This window comes from Podarcis muralis, chromosome 14 (assembly GCF_964188315.1).
Source record: "Podarcis muralis chromosome 14, rPodMur119.hap1.1, whole genome shotgun sequence".
NCBI classification, from domain to species: domain Eukaryota; kingdom Metazoa; phylum Chordata; class Lepidosauria; order Squamata; family Lacertidae; genus Podarcis; species Podarcis muralis.
This window is the reverse complement of record NC_135668.1, coordinates 45,132,212-45,160,106: the sequence shown is the minus strand read 5'-3', so window position 1 is coordinate 45,160,106 and position 27,895 is coordinate 45,132,212. Positions and strand designations below refer to the sequence as shown.

The 27,895-nt window shown below is 41.0% G+C and overlaps 1 protein-coding gene across 1 annotated transcript in view; it reads left to right on the top strand.

Moving 5' to 3' along the window:
• The window catches only part of CYTH3 (cytohesin 3), a 77,971-nt gene that overhangs the window by 37,532 nt on the left and 12,544 nt on the right, over nt 1-27,895 (top strand). The window contains exons 2-9 of the mRNA XM_077918601.1: nt 7,348-7,430; nt 8,437-8,501; nt 10,033-10,099; nt 14,034-14,152; nt 20,804-20,884; nt 22,068-22,180; nt 22,694-22,842; nt 24,060-24,171. Coding sequence (XP_077774727.1) covers nt 7,348-7,430; nt 8,437-8,501; nt 10,033-10,099; nt 14,034-14,152; nt 20,804-20,884; nt 22,068-22,180; nt 22,694-22,842; nt 24,060-24,171 — 789 coding nt within the window. The remainder of the gene's footprint in view (nt 1-7,347; nt 7,431-8,436; nt 8,502-10,032; nt 10,100-14,033; nt 14,153-20,803; nt 20,885-22,067; nt 22,181-22,693; nt 22,843-24,059; nt 24,172-27,895) is intronic.

The window sequence follows — 27,895 nt, the reverse complement described above, 5'->3', positions numbered from 1 at the left end:
AATTTCTAATTTTATTTTTTGTGGTTTTTATTGTATATAGATTTTGCTGTTTTAAACCACTGAATTTTTATATAATATAGTGGTATATACATGTTTTCATAAATAATTTTATTGCATTTATATCTCACCCTTAAGAAGCTCAGATTTAAAACACAACGAAGTTTCTTTAAATACTTAAGAAACAGGAAACCAATCAGGGAATTCATTGGAATGTTAAATGAAAAGTGTGAAGGAGATTTGCAGAGACATGAAGTGAATTATTTGCACTGATTGTCCCTGTGGAAAATGTTGCCCAGGTACCCACAATCCTGAAACTTAGAAGGGGGAGAGATTTTTTATTTTATTTTGTTACTGTGTTGTGTATTGTTGTGCTTTTGTGTTGTCAGCTGCCCTGTGATCCTTGGATGCAGGGTGGCATAGAAATTTGATAAATAATAGAAATAAAATAAAATAATCCCATGAATGTGCATGTTTCTCTCTTGTCATTTTGATCCTTTTTCCAAACCGTTCTTGGATACAATTGTGTATGTCAAATTGGATTCACTTGCTGTCTGTAGATACACGAAACTCGCTGACAGGAATTCAATATTGCATTGAGAGAGCAGTTATCCAATACATATTAAAAGGAATGTACCTGTTGGACAGTTTTTGCAGTTGAGGCAGAACTGTAGCAAGGTGGAACCGTATAATAATCAGGCATGTAGATCTTCTGAATAACGTTGTAGTTAAATTGGCAGCAGCTTGACAGGGTTTGCTTGGGGACAGGGTGTCTAGCCCATCAACTGGTCAGCTTGATGTCGATACCTGGAAAGCTCCTAGGATAAACAGTTGGTCTGTGAGCAAGTCATGCCAGATGAATCTCATTTCCCCCCCCCAATAGTTAAAAACTTGGTGGATCAGGGGGATGCTGTGGATATTTCAGTAAGGCTTTTGGCAAAGCCCCCATGATATTCATGCAGAGAAGCTGGTAAAATGTGGGCTAGACAAGGTAACTGTTAGGTGGATTTGTAGTTGGTTGACTGACCGAACCAAAAGAGTGCTCAGTTCCTCATCATCCTGGAAAAAAGTGACAAGTGGGGTGCTTGCTGCAGGTTTTGTCCTGAGCCCGTTGTTCAATGTCTTTCTAAACAATTTGGATGAAGAGGTTGAGGGGATGCTCATCAAATTTGCAGATGACACCAAACTGGAAAGGGTAACTAATGATGAAGGAGACCCTGCTCTTTGTGTCTTCCACAGCAGAGATTAGGAGGGCAGTAACATGAGAAAGTGGGATGCAGGTGGCGCTGTAGGTTAAACCACGGAACCTAGAACTTGCTGATCAGAAGGTTGGCGGTTCGAATCCCCGCAACAGGGTGAGCTCCCGTTGCTCGGTCCCTGCTCCTGCCAACCTAGCAGTTCAAAAGCACATCAAAGTGCAAGTAGATAAATAGGTACGACTCTGGCGGGAAGGTAAACGGTGTTTCCGTGCGCTACTCTGGTTCACCAGAAGTGGCTTAGTCATGCTGGCCACATGACCCGGAAGCTGTACGCCGGCTCCCTTGGCCAATAAAGCGAGATGAGCATCGCAACCCCAGAGTCGGTCATGACTGGACCTAATGGTCAGGGGTCCCTTTACCTTTAAGGTAAAGGTAAAGGTACCCCTGCCCGTACGGGCCAGTCTTGACAGACTCTAGGGTTGTGCGCTCATCTCACTCTATAGGCCGGGAGCCAGCGCTGTCCGCAGACACTTCCGGGTCACGTGGCCAGCGTGACAAGCTGCATCTGGCGAGCCAGTGCAGCACACGGAACGCCGTTTACCTTCCCGCTGGTAAGCAGTCCCTATTTATCTACTTGCACCCGGGGGTGCTTTCGAACTGCTAGGTTGGCAGGCGCTGGGACCGAACGACGGGAGCGCACCCCGCCGCGGGGATTCGAACCGCCGACCTTTCGATCGGCAAGTCCTAGGCGCTGAGGCTTTAACCCACAGCGCCACCCGCATCCCTATCCCTTTACCTTTACCTAACATGAAAAAGGGTGTCACCACCAAGAATGTCCTATCTGTGAAATTTGCTCTGCCTTTACTGCAGAAACATCTGAGAGAAGGCTTAAGACATAGTGAGTGAATAATTTTTTGGTGTGTGTGTGTGTGTGTGTGTGTGTGTGTGTGTGTGTGTGTGTGTTTTACCTGGTAAAAATCTTCCCATCTAATAATTACCATACTAACCCTGAATGGGACATGAAGAGTGTGGGAAAAACTTGGAGGAAATTGCATCAATCTTATGTAATACTGTGAATCAGCCTGTAAGGATGTGAATGTGTGGGGAGCTGAAACAAAGAGAAATTGGAAGGTAGAAAACTTGATTAGTTTCTGGTAGTGCAACATGGTGTGTTTACATCCCCAGACCAAAATCGTGCTTCTAAAAGATGGAAAATAAAATATGAGAATGCCTGCTTGAAGGGGATTCCAGAGGACTTTACAAAATTAGACTGTGTATGTCAGGCCCTCTTTAACTAGCAGCATCTGTATACCATGGCAGTCATCCAAAGGGTCTGTGGACCTTTTACACACATGACTTCCTGCTCTCCTCTGTGAGAAGGGAAACCGTGCAGAGGATTGCTGATTCTGCTAAGAATTATAAATACACAGTTTGCTTAAAACCCTGTAGTAGTTAGAAAAGTAGGTGGCTGAAGATGAACTTGTGATCTGCTGTAAACTGCAGTAGACGGGCTTTGTGTGAGATAGATTTCTGGAACTGAGCCACTGATTTTTAGAACAGCTTAACCTTTATTTTATTACATTTATATCCTGTATTTCTCCCACCATGGAATATTTGAGTCGGGGGAGTAAAAAGGCTTGAATATTTGCTTAAATAGGTCCCATTAATCCTGGTCAGGAACACCTTGAACTTGAAGCTCCAAGGGAGCTGCTGCTTCAGCAGGGAAGCAGCTCAGACTTCAGTCTCATATAAGAGTTGAAGGTTTTACCTGTTGGTTGCTCTCAGCTAGTCATTGATCTAGACACCTGCTAACTCTTCCACCTGAATGCCTGACTCACTAGCTTTTCTCTTGTGAGCCTGGAGGTGAAGGATAAGGTCTGAGAGCCGAAAAGGAACATAGGCAAGGCAATTGGTGTGGAGACTTCAGGTCCCAGGGTGGAAATGTCTAGATCTGATGACTCGTCAACATTGCGGGAGATACAGAGATCTGTTGGGGTGGTGGTGGTCTTGCTGCCTGCTCTTCAAGGAGTCCCCAGGTTTCAGTTCTGGACAGGGGTGAACCTTGACAAATATCCTGCTGGGATTGTTCGTATTGAAAAATATTGTCCCACAATGAAATCTGACCATGAATCTATCATTGTAGGAAAATTTTGTGAGATCCTAAGTGGCTTACAAGTGATGACCTCTTTATTTATAAATGTTATATGGAAGTTGGGAAAGATTCTAGTGATTAAGTAGAAAAGTCGTGTGTGTGTGTAGAACAGTGGACACAAGAAAAGCTGTTCGGAATAATGGACTAGGCCAGTCAGTTTAGTTTTTCCAGTTGTGTTTGTAATAGGTATTGACTTGAAAATGACCATGCAATTCAATCCACTGCCCCCCCCCCCCAAATATCATACAAGCTTTACTGGAATATAGAGCAGGCATTTTTGTAATGATAACATGTGTCTTAACAAAAAACAGAACACCATTCTGTATTTTACTGAAAATGACTGACCACACTCTGGAACCTTTTAAAGTATCTTTATTACTGGGATTGTGTGCTTAATTGTCACATGATACCATTTCAATGCTACTGGTCTGTCTCTTGACAAGAAGCAAACTTGTTGACAGCACCCCTTTTTTACATCTCTTCTGTGGTGAAAGTACTAGTCTAAATTTTTCACAAAGCCGGGCTTTGGGGCTTGCAAATGGGCATCATATTTGAAACTGTTCCAAACAAAATTCTGTGACTGGAACTTAGTCTGCTAAAGAAGTACACTGACTGCTAATAAAGACATAAATGGAAATTTAGTTCCATAACTTTCAATCCTCAGTTTAGCTTTACACATTAACTTTAAAAAAAAAACCCTGGCATGGCCTACAAGTAAATTACCCAGACTTTGCATGGAGGAAGAGACCCTGAAGCTATGGTGAGGCTGTTGGCTTGGTTTAATTCAGGTATCTGTGCAGTGTGGTGGCCTGCCCTCTGTCTAGGATAGTGCAAGGTCCAAAGTCTGGCGGAGGGTTGAGGCCACTGATAATCTGACATTTTTTCTGCCTAGCTGTACTCTCTCTATTCTTTACAGGAAGTAAAAAGTAGTAGGCAGTTCTCTCAATGTAGAAAGCAGAGTCCCTCAAATATTGGAACCTGTGTTGTTTTATCTAGCTCATAAATGATTTAGAGTTAGGGGTAATGAGGGAGGTAACAAAATTTGCTGATGATACCGAATTGTTCAGGGTTGTTAAAAAGGGATTGTGAGGCGCTCCAAAGGGTATCTTCAGACTGAGTGAATAGAGAGTAAAATGGCAAATGCAATTCAGTGTAAAGTGGTTCACTTTGGGACAAAAGATCCTAATTTCACTTATATGCTAAGCAGGTCTGACAGTGACTGCCTAGGAAGGATAACTTGGGGTTGTAATGGATAGCTTCTTGAAGATGTTGACCCAGTGTGTGGTGGCTGTAAAAAGGTGTATTACAAATGAGGGATACTTAGGAAAGGGATTGAAAATAAAACTGGCAACTGATGTACTATGTTTTTTAAAAATGAAAGCATTGTTCTGTTAGTCATATAATTTGCATTTATATGCAAAGACACTGAGCGGGGCATACACATCATGGGCCAGGCTATCTGTGTTGCTTGTTCTGCTGGCGAAAGTTCACTTAAGGAAAGAGGAGTAAAGGTCAGTGGTTCAGGAAGAGTTGATTGGGAGCTTTTAAAGAGTCTTCAAGCAATTTTCTTCTAAAACCATCTTATTGAGGTTAGCCTTTCCTCACTACTCTTTGAAACCCATCTTAAAAATAGCCCTTACTGTGGATGGTTCTGGTTATCATTTACGAAATGTGAATTAACCAATAGATTTTGCATTTTCTTGCGTAGAATGAATTTGAAACAAATTGTTTCATGTGCCCTGGTAAGTGACTTTTTGTATGCTCTGGCACTAAAAGAAATGGAAACTTCTTTTGTAACTGTATCACTGAGGCTGTAGTGGCGACGGAGGGATCCCAGTACCTGGAGCGCTGGAGCAGTGCTGGTGGCAAACCGTTATATAGCGATTATATATATGTGTGGAGTTACTACGTACAGCGCATGTGTGCGATGCCGCACTTGCGCTGTACTTAGCAGATTGCTGCCGGTGCGACTCCAGCGCCGTACGGACAGTGCTGGTATCCTCTGCTCACGGCTGCAGCCATGAGTGGAGGATCCTCCAAAGGCGGCTGCGGTGGCGCGATGGCTGCTCGTGCCCCCGTGAGCCCCTGCGGGGTGACTTCTTGTTACCCCCGCAGACATGGAACCCGGGGCATACTGCCCCCCCATTGTGACGCCACTGCATGGTTTAGTGGCATTTTGGGTAGCGGTATTTTTAAAATAATGGGTGGCAATATGAATCAGAAGTGAATCAGAATGGGTGGAGGTTACCTTTCCTCTTCCTAATTTCAGAGGAAATATGCCTACACTAGCACGTTTTATTTCCTCTTCTCATTGCACCTGGGTTTTTCTTTTTTTTTTAACAGTGCTGTTCCACAGAAGACTGAATTCTAGAGCAAACCACCAATAGAGTTAAGACTTTGTTTAGGATTGTCTTGTTACACTGCACCTAAACTCAGACAGTAGCAAACCCTTGTGTTGCATGACTGGAAGCTTTGTCACTTACAGCTTAGTTGCATAATTTGGGTCTCATACCATAATGTCTTCTCATAATTTCAGCTCTTTGGCCTAGTTTCTTTGTTGCTTTGGCTATAGTTTCCAAATCCTATGATGTGTAAACAAAAAACTATGGCTTAATGTAACTGCTGAACAAATTTGCTGGCTCCTACTTCCTATATATATGGAAGAGTAAATTTGATTAGTTGGCAATGCTTTGTTATGTTTTATGGTTGATATTCCTAATTTTTTTGTTATTTATATTCAGAATACCAAGTATTATGAATGCTTCCAACTGGTGTTTATTTGTTATTGAGAGTAACTTCAGTAGTGGTCAAATTCATTGAAGAAGATACAAAAATATATATTTTTTTTAAAGTAACATTTGCTGCTTCTTTTTATCCAGTTTTCTAAATGTTTGTGTTTTTAGATAAGCAAAAAGCATTTGCTGTATAAATGACTTCATTTATCACACTTTACCGTTAATGTGGAAAAAGTAAAGTTGCTAATTATTTCAGTATTTGTCTATCATGAAGTCTGAGACACGAACTTTTATCATTTCTTTAAAGCAAACAGTTTCCAAATTACCCTGTGCTGTACTCCTCATTGAAAAGATGTGTTAGTCCAGTTTTTAAGTTGACAGTGTTGAATTATGTATGGAAAATGTGGCAGCCTGAAGGTGTTTACTGTTAGACTCATACTTCCCCTAAATGACAAGAGCTTCTCTTCACAAGAAAACATATTATAAATATGCTTTGTTATGTCAGAACTAGCACAAACTGAGGTTAGCTTTAATGATGGTTTGTTCAGATGAGCCAACTTCATATTAAGATTTTATAATCCTGGATTGTATAGTGAAAACTAATTACAGTTTCCAGTTCAGACATAATGACAAATAACAATTAATTAAAAATAGGGGGGCTGTATCCAACTAAGTTTTATTGTCTCCATTAATTTCAGTGGGTATGCTTGGATTCAACTCAACAGCATATGTTCTTTACCGCCTAATGAATATGAGGGCAGTGGGGTGGGGGGAGTGGGAAGCAGGCTTATGCATGCAACAAAAAACTATGGCTTAATGTAACTGCTGAACAAATTTGCTGGATCCTACTGGTTCACGAAGTGCTATTGCAATCCCTTTGCTGGCTGTACTTGACTTGAGGCACAACTGAGGATAAAACAGATTTTCAAGAGAACCAAGATGAAGGAAGACTTTAATGCCCTTTGATTAGTGGAATGATGCTTGTAATATGAATGTAATACACAATAGAATGGAAAGGAGTTCACTTTTTATAATGTGAAAACTATCTGCCATTCGTATTGAAAACCTGAGACAATTGCATTTGTTAGTTAATACCAAGTACTGTATACGGGCACCACTATTTTCTCCAAAGTTGGTCATTAAGAATGTTGTCTGTGCTTTCTTGGCACAAACTCAGTTGATGTGAATGAGGCTTTTACTTGTGAAACATGAAGTACCAGAGTATAAAGCAATTATACATAATGGTGTGTGTTTTCCCCTCCAGTGCCTGATGATCTTTCTGTAGAAGAGAGAGAAGAGCTTTTCAATATTCGCCGTAGAAAAAAAGAATTAATTGATGATATTGAGGTAAACATTTTCCTTAAATCAAAATGTTGGTTGCTCTGAAATTAATGATACAAACTGTGTATTGAGTTGTAAAACACTATGGTAGCTTTTTGTACTGTTTTATTGTTGTTAGCCGCCCTGAGCCCGGCTTCGGCTGGGGAGGGCGGGATATAAATAAAAATTTATTATTATTATTATTATTTTTACCACAGTCTGAAGGGGTTAATTTCCAATAATTGCTATTAAAATTAGATGTTCCAAGTGCTGTACCTCTGCGGAAATTGATGTCATATTTGTTGGCATCCATCTGTCTCAAGAGACAATGGAGTGCACCTCCAGGGGTGAAGTCAAACCACTGCACATAGTGACCTCCCCGGGGCGCAAGCCTGGGCAGTGTGCATGGGGGTCCTGGGCTGCCCGGGTTTACTCCTTACTCTTTTCTTTTCTTGAAGATATCCCACAAGACAGCAGAGGTTTAGGATCAGAGTTTTCCCTCTCCTACATGGGCTATCTTCCCAGCTTGACAAGCCCCATCTGTCCCTTACTTCCCTCTACATGTGCAAAAACTGCCTTCTTGACCATTGGACCCACAATTGGTCTTATGCGCTCAATCCTGCAGAGCCTGTCTTCTCATGCAGGGGAAGTCCCTAACTCACTGAGGGTTTGAGACCCATTGGCTACCAGCCAGTCAAAACCATTTGCTAGGTGTGGCTCTTGTTGCATGCTGAAAGCTTCTAGGAGCCACATGTGAGAACTGAGTGCAGGGTGAAGACCAAAGGTGGACAAACTACCCTAGAAGGAGCACGAGGTGTCCCCCACCAGAGGTACTACCCCTCCCCTAACACCTCATACACCCAGATGTCATAGTGGTGTGTGAATAGTATGATATTGCAGGTAAATACATCAGAGCAGACTTTTGTGATAGGATTGTTGCTCCATTTCTAAATTCAAAAAGAAGCCAGGGAAATCCACCTATTTTTGGAAAAGCTGTTTAATGTTCACTTGTATTCTTCTCTCATTTTGGCAGCGGTTAAAATTTGAAATAGCAGAGGTTATGACTGAAATCGATAACTTGACAAGTGTAGAGGAAAGGTAAGCTAACTTTGTCACATGTGTGCTTTATGGAAAAGCAGCATTCTGTTGCTTCAGTGTTTTTGAGGGCCTTGCAGAAATAGCCTAACTTCAGGCAGAGACCTTGATCATCTTCTCGGCCGCTATGTACTGCCTGTCTTCACGGGGCGGGGGGGGGGGGGATATAATTAGAAGTAGTTCTATTATTGAAATTTACTGCTTATTCCCACAAAGAGCTAGTTTAGCAAATGTAGGATGGGGTACAGCAACTAGTTAGCCCCATGATTATGATATTCAGCACCACGGGCACTACAAAGTTGAGAAATGGCAACTGAGTGCACTATTTTGGGATGTGTCTCTCCCTTTTACCTTGCACATAATACCACTGTTCCTGTGTCATTGTAAGCTTCCCCTTGATGGCTGTGCATTTGTGTAGGTCTTCACATTTAGTATTAAACTTGGCTAAGATGATTATTGCTATTTGGTCCATTAAAATCAATGGAGCCCGTGTCTGGATCCTATAGGACACAAAATGATGCTGTTGTTGTTAATTTATTTATACCCCACCTTTCTCCCTTAAAAACTGCTAAACATATAGGAAAAACCATGATTAAAAACATTGATAGAATTAAAGCTATATAATCTATAAAATACTGTATATTTAAAACATACAAATAATTGTAATAAAAATAATTGTAATGGCACACGCCCTTTAGTTAAAAGCAGTCATTTCCCAAAAGGCTGTCTTCACCTGCTGGCAGAAGGACAGCAAATAGGCAGCCTGTCTAGCTTTTCCAGGGAGGGAGTTCTAAAGTTTGGGAAGCAGCCACCAAGAGGGCTGTGCAATTTAGTTATACACCAAAGTAATTAAGTAGCATCCTGATCTTAGCAAATAGGGTGTATCTAGCCTGCTGTGCTGTCTGCCACTTTCAGTACTTTTGTTAAAGTTAATACTCAGTGTGTCACTCTGGGTGCATTTGGGTTTGTGTTGACTGGAATGCCATTAGAATGCAGTGTGTCCTCGTTTCTGCAACACTTTCTTCTGTCTTTGTGTGATGCAGCTAACATAGTGCAGACTCCCACAGCTTCTCTGGCACAATGTTCTCAGCTGGCATGTTCAGCCACTGCAACATCACAGGCTGCTGTTTTGTGCTAGCGCTGCAGCAGACCTAAAGGCTTATTTGCCAGCACAGAGACTCCAAAGATTGCACCGCCAATTGGCTTGGATTGAAATAATCCAGTTTAACTGGTTTGTGAGTTTAAGCCATGCACATTATCCTCTTTAATGCCCTTCCTCTAATGTATGTCAGGAGGGTTTAAACACAATGTATTAAAAATCTAAAATGAAGTCAAAGCTACTTTGAATTATTTTTGAGGGTAAATATTTCCCTTTCACTTTGGGAGTAAAAGTTCAGCTGTTCCATTCTATTCATACTAGCTGTATAAGAGGAACATGTAAATAACATTTAAAATGTAAACATCAAAGATGTTTAACCAAATACATCTGTGTAATATTCTTTTCCTTTTATTTCCCCCCCTTAAAAATATACAGCAAAACTACACAGAGAAATAAACAAATAGCTATGGGAAGAAAAAAGTTCAATATGGATCCCAAAAAGGTAGGACTTTTGTGTTCTTGAGAATGTATGCTTCTTATTTATTTATGAAGTTTTATATCCTATTTTTCAGTTACAAGAGACCCCAAGGCAGCTTGCAAAGTAGATTAAAAACATATATACAATAAAAGCACAATGAAGTACAGTCGTACCTTGGAAGTCAAACAGAATCTGTTCTGGAAGTCTGTTCGACTTCCAAAACGTTCGGAAACCAAAGTGCGGCTTCTGATTGGAAGCTGTGGAAGCCCCATTGGACATTTGGGTTCCAAAGAACGTTCACAAACTGGAACACCCACTTCCAGGTTTGCAGTGTTCAGGAGCCAAAACGTCTGAGTACCAAGGAGTTTGGGATCCAAAGTACAACTGTACAGAAGAATGGAGAGTTAAAAAGCCAGAGCAACATCAAACCATTTGTAATAGTCGGTACAAATAAAAAATGACCCCAAAGACTGGCAAAATAAGACTGTCTCAGCCATTCACCTAAGGCAGGGTGGTCCAAAATGTGGCTTGCCAGGCCTTTTTTGGCAGCCCCAAGCAAGGCAGGGAGCTGCAGCACGGGGAAGGAGACCTGAGGGCTCTGACAGAGTCCTAGAGTCCTCCTGTCTCCTTCCCAAAGCCTAGTTCTGTGCATTCTTGGTGGGGATTTTATAGAGACCTGTGCTGGCATAAACGCTAACAGACAGCCGCTGCCAGGGAATCAAGGCTGACTTCACAAGGATGATCGCAAGATGGAGCTTCATGGCTGATGCCATTGTTCTAGGAGGACTGCTCACCTTCCCCTGTGTCACATGTGAAGTGCTGCAGTAGGCAACTGCCTTAGATTGTTTGGCATATACTGAATCACACCATTCACCCATTGCTCAGTATTGTTGCTGCTGGCCAGTAGCCTAGCTATCCAGATTCTCAAACAGGGAATGTTCTCATCCCTACCTGGAGATGCCAGGGATTGATCCTGCACAGAAAGCAGATACAGCCCTGCACCCAGGACTAGTCCCTGGTCTGTATTTCTTCATGTTATTGTTCCTCTGAAAGAGCACAGCAGATGTTGCTGCTCAATGTTTACATATACTATATTTAATAATATAAAGTACTTTATTCTCCTTATCTCATATCTTTGAGAGACAGCTTAACCAGCACATATTTGCCTCTTCTTTCAGTTCTTTGCCTTTTTCTTGTTCTTTTTTTCCTGCTCTACAAGCTTGACTAGGTCTGGAGTCTTGTTTTCCTAAGTGGTTCGTTTCGGAAGATGACAAAATATTTGCTTCGGGCATCTGAATTTCCAGAAAGCAGGCTATATTGAAGCAAAGTAATTTCAGAAGCATACATATTTAAAAAATGGAGTCTATTGATGAGATTTTGAATTGTAACTAATTTCTTAGTTCTCAGTGGTTTCCAGCATGAGTGGAAACATGGCTGGCAGACATGTTCCCCTTTGCAGTGAAATGTGCATCTTTCTTTGCGATTTTAAAAAATGAAGTTGATTGTTGGTATTCATGTTCCAGCTGGGTGTTCAGGGAAGTTTTCTAGATAGTAAAGCAATTCAGAGGGAGACTGGGTAGAGGAGAGGGAAGGTGGGGTGGGGGAAAGAGAGAGCATACAGTTTCCTATACTAAAAATAGCTTCTCAGACTGATAAAATGGCATTGAGTTTGCCCTGATAAAGTAGGTTGCAGTTGTTGATTGAATTGTCCAGCCGCAAAATATTTTACTGCTGTTGTTTCTGCAACCTGTCTGCTTGCATCCAAATGCTTGTTCCATTTGTTCACAAATATTGTTTTTCATTATCTCCAGCTTATTTTTAAAAACCACATTTGAGCTTGCTGATTTTAAAAATGAACCATTGCCATTTCTGTTGCATTGTTGCAAGTGCCATTGCTGCTTAAGATAACAGCAATAAAACCAGTAATAAAAACATGATTAAACTCATTTAAATCCTGTTAAAATGCACACATGCCAACCTGAATAAAAAGGTGCAAACTTGCTTCCCAACAGAAAATAAAAAAGGGGAGGACATACCCTAATGTGGTCTGGATTAGAGAGAACATCAAGCCATGATTTGGTGCAATATTAACAAGCCTTTCTTTTAAGGACCATTGGGCTCATCTGCTGACTTCTTCCGCTCATGCATCATGATTTCCTCCCTCCCTTCCTCCTTAGTGTTTGGCAAACCATCCATTTGCCTTTTTCCAATCTGGTAAACCAGAGTTTGTGTTTGCCCTGCAAACCACCATTGGAAATGATGGTTTGATCCTGGTTACCAATCCTGGTTTGCAGGGCAAACACAAACCCTAGTTTGACAGTTCAGATGAAACAGCAAAATAGGATGTGCCACAAGCCAGGAAGGGAGGGAATAGCATTGTGTGAGTCCATGTATCTTTTAAAAGATTTAATTCATGTACTACCAAATCATAACTGTCTGTTATGTCTGAACCGGCTCACATGTCTGTGCTCTATTTCAAAGTCATTTGACAGAATTGGAGATTATTTTATTGACTTCTGGACATACCATTATATGTAGCTCTTTTTCAATCCTATGTATGTTTACTTAGAGGTAAACCCCATTCTGGTCAGATTACATATTTCAGCCTTAGCTGAAATAAAGACACAAGTTTAGATTAAAATACAGTGCATAATATATAAGGCTATATATAATTTTATAGATACAAATGCACTGAATTCTAATGTCACAGTTAGCTCCATGGCTCAGATTACTATAACTAACTGCTTTATCTGATGATACAGTTGTAATTACATGGTGTTATCTATTTTTCTATCTACTCACATTGAAGTTTCCCAAATCATGCTGTGTGTCAAGTCATTAGCATGATGAACAGACAAATATTCAGTTATAAGAAGATTATCTCTGTAATTTGCATCCTGAGGGCTAACATGGAATAGATAATAATTTATATCATTACTATTTGTTTAGTAGATCTTCTAAAATGATTTAATGTAATAATAAAAGACTTGCAAACAACAAGCATCAGTTGCTTGTCAACAATATACCTGCATTTAATAAATATTGAAAAAGAAAAAATAGAGAAAAGAAGCAGGGATTAAAGATGCGGCAGATTAAAATTCCTTAATCTGTTTATAAACATACGTAGGTCTCTTGTATTGACTCAGACAACTGGTGCATCTAGCTGGGTATTATCTGTTTCAATTTAGGGTCATGCAGCCCTCATCTTTATGAGTCTTCAAATGTGTATTGAAGATCTATTTATTTCCAGTTTATTTTCCTTGAAAGCATATTAGTCTGCTGCTGATGCTTCATCTGGTGCTGAATTGCTTTATTTGTTTTTAATGATATTATCCTGGGGTGAACAATATTGTTGCCTATTTCCACTGCTATCTTTTCGGAGGGTTTAAGGTGAATTGTGATTGTACATTTTATGTTTATATCTTGTAAACTGCTTTAACTGCCCTTTAGTCGGGCTAAAAAGTCCTTAATCAATATACAAAGCAGCTGTCCAAAGCCTTGGGCAGAGTTATTTTCCATTTTGTACTACTTATAATCTTTTATCTAGTGATACAAGGAATTTATATTTGGATGCTATGGAGACATGATTAGGCAAGGAAGAGTGCCATTGTGTTCATGTCTTGTTTGTGGACTTCCCCTAAGCACCCGATAGGCCGCTGTGAGAACAGAATGCAGGACTTTGTTGTGTAATTCAGCAGGGATGTTCATAATAGCTGATTATTTTGAATATACGTATTTTGATTTAGTTTCAGTAAGGTAAGGGGGATGATCCAAAGGCTTCCCATAAAAGGTGAGCTTTGAGGAGGGGGTGCACAGGTGAGGCTGCATCTCATCTGCATAGGCAAACTCCTACTTATCAATGAAATCAATATAATAACTCCACAGCTTAATATTTCCAGAACATATAATCTTGTGAAGACGAAAGCAACTGAATTCATTTCCTCCTGCTGCTTTTTAGGGAATCCAGTTCCTCATAGAAAATGACCTATTGCAGAATACTCCTGAGGACATTGCACAGTTCCTCTATAAAGGGGAAGGGCTAAATAAAACCGTCATTGGAGATTATCTCGGTGAAAGGTAAGTAGAGAACAACCTGTGTGTCTTTTTATGTTAAGCTTGACATGGGGAGCCATGCTTTGATTCTTCTTGTTCTCTTTGACCATGGCTATATATCATGCACATCTGTAAGAATATATACGCCATGCAGGAAAATAGGAACACCTGAGAAGTTTTTCAGTATGACTGTGATGCAGAAATATCACCCCACTACCCAACAGATGAAAATGTACTTTGAGGTTTTTGTTTTTGTTTTAAAATGGTTAAATATTTATGTTGAAAGCATATGGTGACCACAGTCCAGCAAACCAGCAGTGCATCTCAATCGGCAGCTGTAGAAAGCAGAGAGTCTGTAGGCACAGACTTTATCCTATCAACTGTGGCCTCCCTACTAGGTCATTTGCAATATTCAACTTACCTCCTTATATAAGCACATTTATTATTTATTCCTTTGATAGGAACATAGGAAGCGGCTATACATGAGACCAGGTTGTTTGTCCAAACCATCCCAGTACTGTCAACTTTGTTTGGGCAGTAGTTCTCCAGGGTCTCAGGTGTTCACCTCACCTGCTGCCTGATCCTTTTAATTGCTGTGGATTAGACCTGGGGCCTTCTGCATATGATGTATATATTCTATGATTTAGCTGTGGGCCCTTCCCTATCTGTCAGGGAACTGACATCGGAGCGAGAGGCGAAGAGGAGGCTCCCAAATGATGTTGGCGAAGGACCCAGCAACAGGGGGAGAAATGGCTCAGTAGAGGGGGAAGCAAATCAGCGCAACACCAGGGATAAAGGGGGGCAGATGGGGGAAGCGGAGAGAGGGCTCCAGGACTCTTCACTGGACATCAGTGAGGAGAGCACAGGTCCTCCGTTACCCACGCCCTCCCTGCGCAGAAGACTCCCGCGCAGTGAGAGGAGGAGGAGACTGGGTGTCAAACAGCTTTTATGTTGGAAGAGGTTTAAGAAACGCCCACTGACGGATTCTGCTAGCGACTGAGGCAGCCACGATGAGAAGGGGCTGTGCAGTCAGAAAGGTTTAACCAGGCAAATTAGCCTAGAGAGGCACCAGTTTACGCACGAGTAACTCATACCCATTACACTATCCTTGTAAGGGATCTCCAACATTGACTCATAGCCTTTCTCATAACTTGCTTCCTGACCCTTCTTACTGGAAATGCCATGGATTGAATGTGGAACCTTCTGTGTTCAAAGTGTGTGCTCTACCACAGCTCAAAGCAGCTCATATAGGTTTGTGAATTCCAAGGGGCATTTTCTCCATTGCATTTCTTTTCTTCTGAAACTCAGAGATCTTAAAAATAAAAATCTAGATAGGAATGCATGTGGTTGGACAGGGACTGTTTCTTCTAACTGGAAGCAAAACGACACATTGCACAGGTGTATCTTCTTCACACATGCTTTCCTGAGTAGAGGAAACACTTATAAAAATAAGTGTATAGGATTAATGATAATTAAATGCTTGGGTTTTGTGATGCAAATCTCGGGAGGTTTCAGAGTTAGATTTTGACAATCATGTGTGGCATTTAATGTTGAGACCAGAGAGGAAGAGCCTGCTAATCTTAGGAGACAGCTGGCTACATAATTATTAGCTATCAGCAAGGCTACTGCCTGTCCTAATAATAGTTCTTTTCGTCTGTTTAATGTTGTCTTCTGTGAACATCTTATTGGTGGTAATATATAGTTTAAGCAGCACTTCAGAGGAATTGCAGCATCCCCTAGCTTTTAATGTGAACAAATATTAAACATAAAGGCCATTCTGGCTGCAAATTTGATCTTTAAAATGTAGAACCAAAACTGCAATCAACATATAGCAAAGACTGCAAACTTAAATCATCTTGAGAGCTTCTTTATCCAATTTAACCTGGATTTCCTGGTCTGCAAACAGCTTCAGGTCCCTCACCCCCCCCCCCCCTTATACGTGACTGAAAATAGTACAGACTCTGGCAGAGAGTATCTTAATAGATACCAGATGCCTTATTGTGATGTAATGCTTCTTGGAGATGAAAATATGGGGTATCGTTCACAAGCTCCGTTGCAGTCACAAAATGGCATGAATAAAAGTAGTAATTCATACTGGAGGAGTAGATACTCTCAGTCTCTTTGGGTGTGCATATCTAACATGGTATTTCAGAGTTTCTTAGGAGTAAGGCTTTCTTGTGTTTCTAATGTAGGCAGTTGAAAGTTAAAGAACATTGTTCTGCAACAGAACTGAGCTGCTTTTTTGTGTTGTTCCTAATTTATGTCAATAAACTGTGGCTAATACAAATTACATTTTTAAAAAAGAAAGTGTAGCTAACTATGTACATCTAGAGTGGGGAACATTTGTTCTGTGGGTCTAATTAAACCTGCTAGGCCTTCATATTTGCCCTGTGAGGCCATTCTCGCCAAGCTGCGCCCACCTGGCCTATACCTGACAAATAGCTCAGGAGGCCAGGCCTAGTGAACACAGCAACTCTTCCCAGTAGATCTTGCCCCAATGAGGCAGTTGTGTGGACTGTATGAAAGTTTTGTAGCTTAATACTTAGCAGCACGGTGGAACTAGGAAGTGTTTAGAACTGCAGTCCTAGCCATGTTTACTTGAAAGTAAGTCTCATTGAATTTGGTAAGATTTACTTCTGAATAACAAGCTTAAGATTGTGCTGTACCACTTGTGAATGGCATGTCAGTTCAGGGGAGATAAGTTTTAGCCAAGTGTGTATTATCTTTAGCAAGTTATTTAGTGTCTGAGAATTTTCCAAACACTTTCTCGACATTTCTTCCGATGGTTAAATGTCTATATGTATACTAAAAATATATTTAAAAGACATCCTCATGTGCCCATCTGTCTTTGGGGAGGATCAGCTTGCAGTGCAGAAATGTACAATGTATGCAATAATTTAAATGTTTGAGATGGGAAGTTCAAACTGAATTTTGTAGCTTTATTTTATAGCTTTAAGGTTTTAAAATTTTATAGCTTTAAGGTTCTGGGCAGGCAAAACTATATTTTTTTTCTTTCATTTATCCTCCCCAAAATCATGTGGTCATTATTTATTTCTATTTTACAGATGGATGACAACTGTGTTGTCACTATTTCTGTTTTATACATGAACTGAGCCTTGGGGAGAGTTTCTTGTCAAAAGCCACCCAAAGAGCCCATGGCTAAGCTACAGTTGGTCTTCACATCCACATCTAAATTTCAGTTCCAGAGCACTGTTCTTTATTGGTGGGTCAGGACCCACAAAAGGTGATACCAGGACCTAATATGGGTTACCCTAGTGGTACCACCACTACTTTCTTTTTTAAAAAAATCATTAAACAACAAAAAGAAAGTCTGAAATCTTGTGAGTGTCTTTATGTGTGTGTGCCTGGGAGAAAGGTGGGATAGAAATACTACTAGTAGTAGTAGTGTGCAGAGACAAAGTTCTTGCACTCAGCTGAAAATACTGCATTTTTTTTTACTCTGAACTAGTCTTAAACCTTCTGCATTTACCACTCGCTTCTTATAGTGAACCAGATTTGCATGCAGGACAACAAATAGTTTTGAATAATTTTTTATGTAACTGACAGATGGAAAATCAGAAGTCCTTTTTATTCTTCTCTCTTCTCTTTTCTCTCTGTCTTTTCTTCTATAAGTTTGTTCTTTTTCTCTTTTCTCTTTTGTTTTCCTTTGGTGTCCTCTGCTCTGGGCCGTTATTGGGGTCCAAGGATTACACACACATGGGTGGATGGATGGAAGGACCCTGAGTGAGAAGTCAGAGAAGGGAAGACTTCCCAGGGTGAAAGACTGGGAGAAGAAAGGAAAGCTCTCAGGCAAGAGCTGGGAGGGCCCACCACTTTGTGTGAGACGGGGCTTAATGGCTGCCTTTGAGAGAGGACTGTGTTTTCTTTTCTCTTTCTCTGTTTTTGTGTTTCGTTTTAGAATAGTTTCTTTTATCTTATTGTATCATGAAAAAAGCTTGAATAAGAGCTTATAAAAATTGGATAGCAAATAGTGCCCGGTTGCCATAGATGGCAAGGCATTGCATGCAGGCACTAGCTGGTCCACCCATTAGCAAGGTGAGGTGGTAGCCTCAGGTGGCAGATCCAGCCTCCTCTGCCGCCTCTTACCTCCTCCTCCTCCATGCCCAGCCACCCCCTTTGCCACTACCTGCCACTTCGGAGGGGGGAGGAGGTGTCAGGGTGGGAGCAGCATTTTCTGTTTTGCCTGAAGCAAGCTGGCCCTGTGGAAGTGAGTCAGTGGACCGTCATTGGCAAGGGCAGGGAGACCAGGACAGAGCAGTTCAGCCTCCCTCTGCGTCCAACATAGAAAGCAAGTAGTTTGCCAAAAGAGGGAAATCCCCTCTTTTGAACCCAGCATAGGACTGGACAAGGGACAGAATTTTCTACCCCTCCTCTACCAGCTTCCACCCTGCTGGAAAATACAGACTAGAAATGACTGTACCATGTCCAGATAAGGTTGAAGTTGTGTACTGTATAACCAAGAGGGAAACCTAGAGGTATTTCTCTGAAGGATTCTTCTTGAGTGCATTTTCTAAATAACGTTAATTACTTTCTTTATTCCATTCCCATTGAGGATAAAAACATTCCTTTTGATGCGTTGATCTACTAATTTCCCCTTGGCAAGAGCTTCTATTGTATTTATAACAGCCACAACTTGCTCACATCCTATTTAATGAGTGGAGTTTTCAACATATTAATTAAAATACTTGAAAAGGTTTGTTATGTACACTTAAGGAGGCGATTCAGGCACTTGCTTGCTTTAGAAACCCGCCTACCTGTTGTTGAGTTAGAAGCTGATCTGCAACATTTTCATTTAATGATGTGATTCAAACACACCCTAAGGATTATAGGGCATCTGAGTCCAGTAGTATTGAAATTCAGAATGGTGCTGAGTCAAAGAATAACTACCTTAGTTGTATTACCATTTTTCTCTTTCTTAAAAAAGAATAAAACAAGCATAGTTCATAATTCATGCCCTTATATGAGTTTACATTTTGTACAGTGCATAGGAGAATAAAATGTAAGTTGCTTATTAAAATATTAAATTGACTGATGCTCTTCTGCTGCACAGCTTTAATAGCTCATAATGGCACTGGATTTTATTAGAGTCCTGAGATTTCCAGGTTTGATTTAAAGGGAGAAAATTTTTCTAGTCCTCACATCTGTAATGCCAAGTTTGAAAATGTAATGGCAAACTGAAGCCCAAGCTCATCCTTTCTTCCTAACTTCTGGGAATTCTGGGAAGCCTGTAATTCTGGGAATTGCATGTTTGTTCCATTGCCTTTGAGATGGGAAACTGCATGTACAAACAAGTTGCTTGTATAGCTTTTTACTCCCACTACAGGCGACTGAGAACAAACATGGCTCATATTCGGTTCAACTTGACTGCCAGTTCAGATACAGAGGGTTCTTGGGTCCTGCAGGTGACTACTTGCAAATTGAACTTATTTGCACCCTGTTTGAAAGCAAGCCAGAAGAAGTTGAGTTCTGCACTGGCTGGATACTTGATGCATTTATTGCCGTTGTTAAATATGTATCCTGCAGTTTTCAACAAAGATTCCTTCTCTCAGGGCAGCTAACAGCATGGTTATTTGTTAAGGAGGGCATTGCGTTGGACTACCTCAAATTGGATGTTGTCTGGCCTATGCTAAGCATGGATGTCCTTGTTGAGTGAGTAGTTACTCCACAACTTTAGCCCTGCTTTAAGTATCATCATATTCTGGATCCCTGCTTCCCCTTCTTGTGTACATGTGGTTATTGTGCAGGATCATCTGAGGAACAGTGTTGGTATATGACACACCAGTGCCACGCCTCTTAACTGGGTCAGCTTGGTGTGCATCCAGTATTTCACTGTGGTTGGGGAACTGGATGTGGGAATATTGTTGGACCTCAGTCAAGATTCAAGTTCTAGGCAATAGGGACGTGAGACCAGGAGTTGGGTGTCAGTCAGCCCTCATGGGCTAGAAGTGAGTGTGGTCTGAAACAGGCAGAGGTCAGGTAACAGTGAAAGGATCAAAGGGAGCAGGAGCGTAGACAGCCATCCCTACCATTTTAGGCAGCTGAATTTGGGGGCAACAGATAGTTGGCTATTTATTTTTTTATTATTGTGTTTTTATTGCCAGGGGATGGCAAGAGGCACTTGTGAGATTTTCTGCCGCAGGTGCAAAAATAACTCAACTGGCCTTGAAAACCATGCAGCCTGATTGTGGAGGGGAGGATTTGCTGCTCCCCTTTAGGCAGCAAAGTGTCTTGGGTCAGCAGGGAGTCTCACTGTGCAAGAGAGGAGCGCTATAGGCTTAAGGAGCCAGCTCTGAGGCTGGGGCTTTATAGGACCTGGGACAGGTGGGTGCAGCAACCTACAAGGCAGTTCCAGAGTTAAGTCCTGCATTGGACACTTGAGTGCTGGTGCCATAAGAGATAAGGCACCGGAACCTGAGTGCTGGGAAGCCCTAGTTCAAGTTACACATGTATGTATCTGTGCACACCAACGCCACCTAGGTAGCAGAGGCTAAGCAAGAGAAGGGACAAAGGACCATTGGGACACCTGTTATTGATGAAGCCCAGATTCCCTTTGGTCATGTGAGCAGCCAAACCTTGTGGATAGGCAGGCTGGGGGGAAAAGAAGTCAGAATATTGAAATGAATTGCCGCTGACATTGTGTGTTTTATTTCACAGGGATGACTTTAATATTAAAGTACTTCAGGCTTTTGTTGAACTCCATGAGTTTGCTGATCTCAATCTTGTACAAGCCTTAAGGTGAGCACACACACAAAAAACCTCTCTTACAACTTTTTCCTAAATATATTTGCAGTTTTTAAGCAGAGGCCACAAAAATAACAGAATCTGCCCCCCAATGCCTCAATTTGGTGAGCAACACAAATAACAGTGTGTGTGTGAGAGAGAGAAAGAGAGAGAGAGAGAGAGAGAGAGAGAGAGAGAGAGAGAGAGAGAGAAATATAAGGTTACGAATCATATAGCTAAAGAAAAGAAGAATTCCAGGCCATGTTGATAAGTCACAGCAAATAGTGTTAGAGACGACCTTGACCTATTATGGTTTGAACCTTCACCACTGATAACACAATTTTACCCAAAACAGTAAATAACTCCTCTTTCAAGTTTGGCATGCTGTTAAATGAAGGATATAAGTTTTGTTGCCTATATAATTCAATGTTACCATCAAATAATTTGTTTCATGGTGCATTTCAATAATGTATTTTGAAGGGTCAAAGGGGTGTTATAAGCAGTGCAGCATTGCTGGCAATAGTGTTAATGAACTCTGCCAGAACTCACCCAGGTGGAGATGAGTGATTACTCTAGTTGCCTTTGGACTTAATGTTAACCCATAGCATTACGGGAATGGTTGTGCAGTGAGAAAATTGCAAGCTTCTTTTTCCAATTAACTGTACTTTTGTGTTGTAGCCAAATCCTAAACCATGGTCAATCTTAACTGTAGTTTACTAATACAAGCCAGTTTTATAAAAGCATGGTATGATATTGTTTAGGTTAGTAAGTCCTAGTTAGTACTAATTGTGGTTTGTTTGATTCAGATGTTATGAGTCATGACAAGATATGATTAGTTGAAAACAAAAGTGAAAGGTCCCAGAACTGTCCATGTGGTCACACCGGACAAGAGGGAAGGGAGGAACACATACCATGATCCTGGGTTGGGTGTAATATTAAGCCAGGAAGCATGGTTTTCTCCCACAATGCACAAGTGGAGAGCCCTCTTGGGCTCAGTCGTAGTAAACCATTAACTGCGGCTCATTGTAACACATGACTGGGGCATCTGAGTAACGTAAGCTGCTAGGCTACCAATTTTATTTTGGGGAAAAACTTGAAATCAGCGCTGATCTACAGAGACATGGTGTTTGATAGTGTTGTAGCAGGAGATACTGTAGTGGGTGATATCTGACATGCAAGTTAATGTATATCTTTGCAGGCAGTTCCTGTGGAGTTTCAGGCTTCCGGGAGAGGCTCAAAAAATAGATCGCATGATGGAGGCTTTTGCTTCACGTTATTGCCTTTGTAACCCTGGAGTCTTTCAGTCTACAGGTTAGTGGTGACGGCTTTCCTAGCCTGATTGTGTTTATTGTGTCAGTAATATTGGGTAAAAATTGGATGACAAGAAGTAAGCTAGAAACCTGTAACAATCTTGACTGGAGAGAGCGCAAGAGTCCCAGCTCATTTCTCTGGCTCAGTGTCTCCAATGAGACCCATGGTTCCTCTCAAGAGACCCAGTGGGAGAGGTGAACTGTTTATCTCTTTAGTCTACCCTGCTTTGGAATGTTGTTTAATGGTAATTAAGTTACGGGAAATTGAGACTAATTTGTGAGTGGTTCAGGCATGCTCTTTTCTAAAAGCAGTAAATCTTCATACAATCACTTTAGCTACCTCTTTTCTGGCATACATAAGAACTTTGGGTGGGTTCAAAGCTCCGGTTGCAAAGTCACCATTGGGGTTTTGGGAGAAGAGAAGGGGCTTCTCATGCCCTTGCTTTCTTATTAATAACTAGCCATAGGCTGGTTTTTCGAAGAGTAATCATTCCACTTTGATGTTGCATTTCAGATACATGCTATGTGCTATCCTTTGCAATCATTATGTTAAACACTAGTCTACACAACCACAATGTCAGAGACAAACCAACAGTGGAGCGGTTTATATCTATGAATCGAGGTATTAACGAGGGCGGGGACCTCCCCGAGGAACTGCTGCGGGTAAGCTGCTTTTACAACGGCAAGTGTGCCGACTTTCTGCTTTTGATGTGGGGCCAAGAAACAAGTGCATCAATTTTGGCACTGATCTCTTTGGGAACCAACACAGTCGGATTTATTATCATGTAACATTGGATCTCTGGAGAAAGAATTCTCTCAGTAATGCTAGGTTGAGAATAGCTGGCTTGCCCCCAAGGACAGCAATCAGTCTTTAGGGACTGTGCTGGGAACTGAACTGGGGTTTCCCCAGTCTCCAGGTCCACCACTCCAGCCACTACTTTACACTTGCTTTTGTTCAGTTGTGTTTATGCAGCATTTTGAACTAACTCTCTTGTGTGAGCAAGGGGCCATTAACTGTGATGGTCCTCCACACATCTACATAACTGACGTTGGTACATAAGAAGCTGAGTCAGACCTCTAGTCCACATTTGCTGTGTGCAAATGGCTCTCCAGAGTTTCTGGCAGTCCTAAACTGGAAATGCCAGAGATTGAATCTGGGGCCTTTTTGCTTGCAAGATGTGCTCTACTACGGAACCTTCCCTGGATAGGAGATCCATCTTTGAAGATGAACAAATGCTTCCAACACAAATGGTTAACTGTACATTCACCTATCATGGTTCTTATGTGTTGACCAAGCTGGCCTCTTGCTTCTTCCCTCACATTCAACTACCATAGTACCTCTATGTCCTGCTGAATATGGAAATATGTTTATGATTATGATTATATATATATATATATATATATATATATATATATATATATATATAAAACACGAGTGTGTATCTTGCAGGTAGATGCTTCTTCCTGCAGATTTCCAAAGTAGAACTACTATTTTCCAAGGAAAAATCTCATTAGCCTTTTTGCTTTCTGTAAAGTGGATGATTCTCAAAGTGAGAGATTCATGCAAACCCATTTTACCTGATTCAGGTGTTTCCTGGTGTGTTTTGAATGGTTGAACATGTTTACAGATTATTTAATTTTCAGTGCTTCCATTTTTGCCTTTTCTGTGACCTACTGTTGAACAATTAACATAGCTAGCACAATACATGCTTACCTTGCCCATGAAAAGTGCAAAATTATTTGCAGATATGACCGTGCATATAGTTTCTCTGAAAATAATTGATTTTAGTTTCTCTTTGAGGTGCTTTGACAAAACCTGCTGGCTGCACCTTGCAGCCCTGGCAGTGGTGTTAAACTTTTCCTCTCCTGTTTTCTTCCAGAATTTATACGAAAGCATTAAAAATGAGCCCTTTAAAATCCCAGAAGATGATGGGAATGATTTAACTCATACGTTTTTTAACCCAGACCGAGAAGGTTGGCTGCTGAAATTAGGTCAGTAAGTGGATAATTTCCCTGATACTTTCTTTTGTGTATTAGCATGTGCTGCTTTTGTTATCCCCCCCCCCCGCCCCACTATTACGTTGAAAATTTAATGCAATGGAATCAGTATTAGTTTCTGCTCAAATATTGCCAACCACTTTACATAATTCTTTTGTCTTATTACTACTTTATTATCCTCCTACTTCACAATTTTGAGTGAAGTTTGATTTCCAGCTTCTTGGGGTTGAAAACCTCAGCCGAAACCGAGTCCCGGCTTTTTCTTTTGTAAAGGTAGCAGAATCTGATAGATTACAGGGTTGCTGTTGTTGTTGTTTAAAAAAAACTTTAAACCTTTTCCAATAATGCTCTTGTGTTGATTCACAATTAGGTTTTCTGTGCGGTCACACAAAAGAACACACCTCTCTCTTCCAAAGGTTATTCCTGTATGTCTTTAGTCCCCCCTCCCCAAACCCTGGTACTTGTTTATTTCTGTTGGTTTGATTTTTGGCTATGATTTTTTAATGAGTGGTTTAAATGTGCCTTCTTGTTTTCCTTATGGCCTATGACCTATCACCTTTCTGTTCTGTGACTGGCTGTCTCTGCTTATTCTGCATTAGGAGGTACGTAACTGATGGCTTTCTATCCCCTCTCTCTTGTTCTGTTGCTCATTCTCTCTTTGATTTTACCCTCCCCGCCTTCCTCCTTGTCTTCCTCGTTGCTCAGTTTCCATTATTACAGCATTTGTGGGGTTACCATGCTTGTCACTTAATACCACTAACTTTAGTCTGGCGAAGCCAATGAGATTCTGCTCATGCATAAGATGTTAGCTGCTAGCTCATGTTTGAAATGCTCAACACTTAGCAGTTGACGACCTCAATATTCAGTACCAGTTCTGTGCAGCTTGATCCATATGGGATTGGTGAGCTAAGTGCCCCCGATTTATTCATGTATGTATAAACAAACAAACAAACAAACATACCCTATCTGTTTTCCCGACAAAATTTATTGTAACTTTCCCCTCTACCCTTGATGCCTCTGTGACAGGCTTGGACAGTTTCAGAAAGCTACTGTAACCCTAAAAATAATCATGCAAAGACATTAAGTGTCATGGACTTACCACAAGACTCTAAATTAGAGATTTTGGATTAGTAAGTGGAGACGTTTGTGGCTGCTTGTTCAGACACAGAGATGTCTACATGAATGGGAAAAGCAGTGTCGGTTCTGAAGAGAGGCTCTAGAATCATTTCGCAGGAAATAAATCTGAGAGGAAGGATTCTTTAGACAGTATCACACACAACCTTCATGTGCTTCAGAAATAGAATCATTCTTGTAAGGAAACAGTATGTTAAGATGTTAGCACCCCTTTTCTTTTTTTGAATAAGTATTTCCATCTGAACTGTATAGTAAGTCCAGGAGCCTATTTGTTCTGTGCACATTTTTATGTGTATGTTAAAGAGTTTATTTGAACAAAGCTGGAGACCTCCTGAGTCAGTAAGAACCTGAAACTTTTGGCAGCTGGTTGGTGTTTGAGGGCCAAAGTGTGCGGAGTCCATTCAGGCTCTTTTGAAATGTGAGGTAGCTTAGTTACAAACTTGGTCTTAACAAGACAGTCTTGCCAAAGATCAGGTTTTGTTTGGTCACCAGTGAATTTAGACCTTGCTTCTGCGTTGTTTGTTTTAAAATGCTGATATAAAGGCCTAATCCCAACCAGGTTCAGAGGCAGCTTTGGGTTGTTGTTGAAAATCAGGTGCATTGAGACCCCCTTGACACTTTTTCCATAAAGACTGGCCAGAAGTCTGATGTTTGTATTCTCCTAGTGTAAAGTTTCCTTGTAATCAGGGGGGCCAACTTGAATAAAATATTGGGAGGGGGCGGGTAAGCCCTGCCCTGCATAATTGATCACAAGATGCAGTGCGCACACACCATTTGAATTGCAGTGCCCATCCACTTTGTGGGGCCCCAGCTGGTCAAAGAATACACCATGCTTATTTTAAGAAGTTTAACATATAATCGCTTTAGAATTGTTTAATCCTACTTCTTCTTATCTTTCTTTACATAGATCAATCACCTTCTATAAAGCATGACAGTGATTGTATTGGAGTGTGTTTGTGTGTGTGTGTTTGGAAGGAGACTGCAGACTGGGAATAGCTAGCCAAAGATTTTCCTAGCAGCATCAGACTCTAGTTTATTTTGGGTTAGTTTGCAGGCCTTGCATAAGGATTAATTGTGGGCCAAATGAGGGGGCGGTGGCTGTAATAAAATCCCTCCTTTTGCCCTTTCTAGTAGACATTCCAGCTGGACAAAGATCTCACAGGCGACAGATCCCGGGATGCAATACTTCTGTACCAGAATTGTTTTTTCTTCTAATAACACTGTCTGCTGGCAATAGCTCAGCTAAACTGTCTAGTACTAAAGCATTTGTTGTACTTAGCTGAGGTCTGGCTTTAATATTTTCCTCTTGTGCTCAAGAGGCAAATATGTTAGTTTCTTGGGTTTATTTTTGGCCGCTCTGAGGCTTTTACTGAAGATGAACTATTTTGCAGTGGGAATTAGAATGTGGAAGGGTGAGGCATCATCTGCCTTCTTTCTACTGTGCCAATTTCTGCACAAACTGGTGCCTTCCAGATGTTTGGGCCTTGGCTTGCCTGGACCTGATGGAGGGCACTAGGTTGACGATGCTTGCGATGTGTCAGTAATGATTCCCAAAGCCTTTTAGTTTTCTTGTAAGGGAATGAGTCAATGAGTACTTGTCTAAATGGGTGTCCTTTTTACCAGCAAGTTTCTTACCAACATTTTGTGGAAAGGTCCACTGTTCAGGATATGCTTTTACATAGACATGGTAGCTGTTAAATCCTACCTCATTTACCATCTTTTTTCATCATAACTCTTGGTGAAGCTTTTAGGTCTCCTTGATACAAGATTCCTTTATTTTTAATTTAACACCTATGAATGAAGGTCATTGTTCATTTTTTCCTGTGTTCTAAAGTTTCACTTAGCTGCTTTTATTGATTTCCTTATACAGTAATGTGACTTTTGTAATCTACAAGGTGTGTGTGTTTGTGTGTGTGTGTGTGTGTGTGTGTGTGTGTGTGTGTTTGTGTGTGTGATGTTTTATGCTTCCTGTTGACTCTTCTTTCCCTTTCCATTATTAACTGACCTTATGCTATGAATGGGGTACTACTACTACATATGATTTCCAGATGACCTGTCACTTGGTTTGCTTTAAATGTTTGCCTCTAGAATTATCCATTAATTTTATAAAATGCTTGCTCTGTTTGTGGAGGGAAGACAGATTGCTTTGGGAGATGCTCCTTCTTTTCAGCTGTCAGAGTGAGGATGATAGGAAGGGAGAGCAACACCTTACGCCAGAATAGTTGCTGAAAAGCAGGACGTCTCTTGGGCTCCAGTTTAACTGCTTAGGTCTGCTCTGTTCTGTACACGAACACACAAAATTTGGCTTCATTTTGTCTTTTACCTGCTTCATCTCCTCCCCTGTTATTTTTATTAGTGGCTGTGGAGTGATTAATGCTCAGGTTTCCTTCTTCTGAAAAAGAAGTCTGGACTGTCTATGTAGAGAGACATTAGAGAGAGAAACAGAGCGATTTATCTAAGTAGAGTATTATGAACATTGAAACAGACTGGCTAAGTTGCCGGGCAATGGATCAAATGGAGTAGACTGGGTTCACAACTTGAGTGCCTTCTGCCAGATAACAAGAGCACAATACGGAAGTGCTAC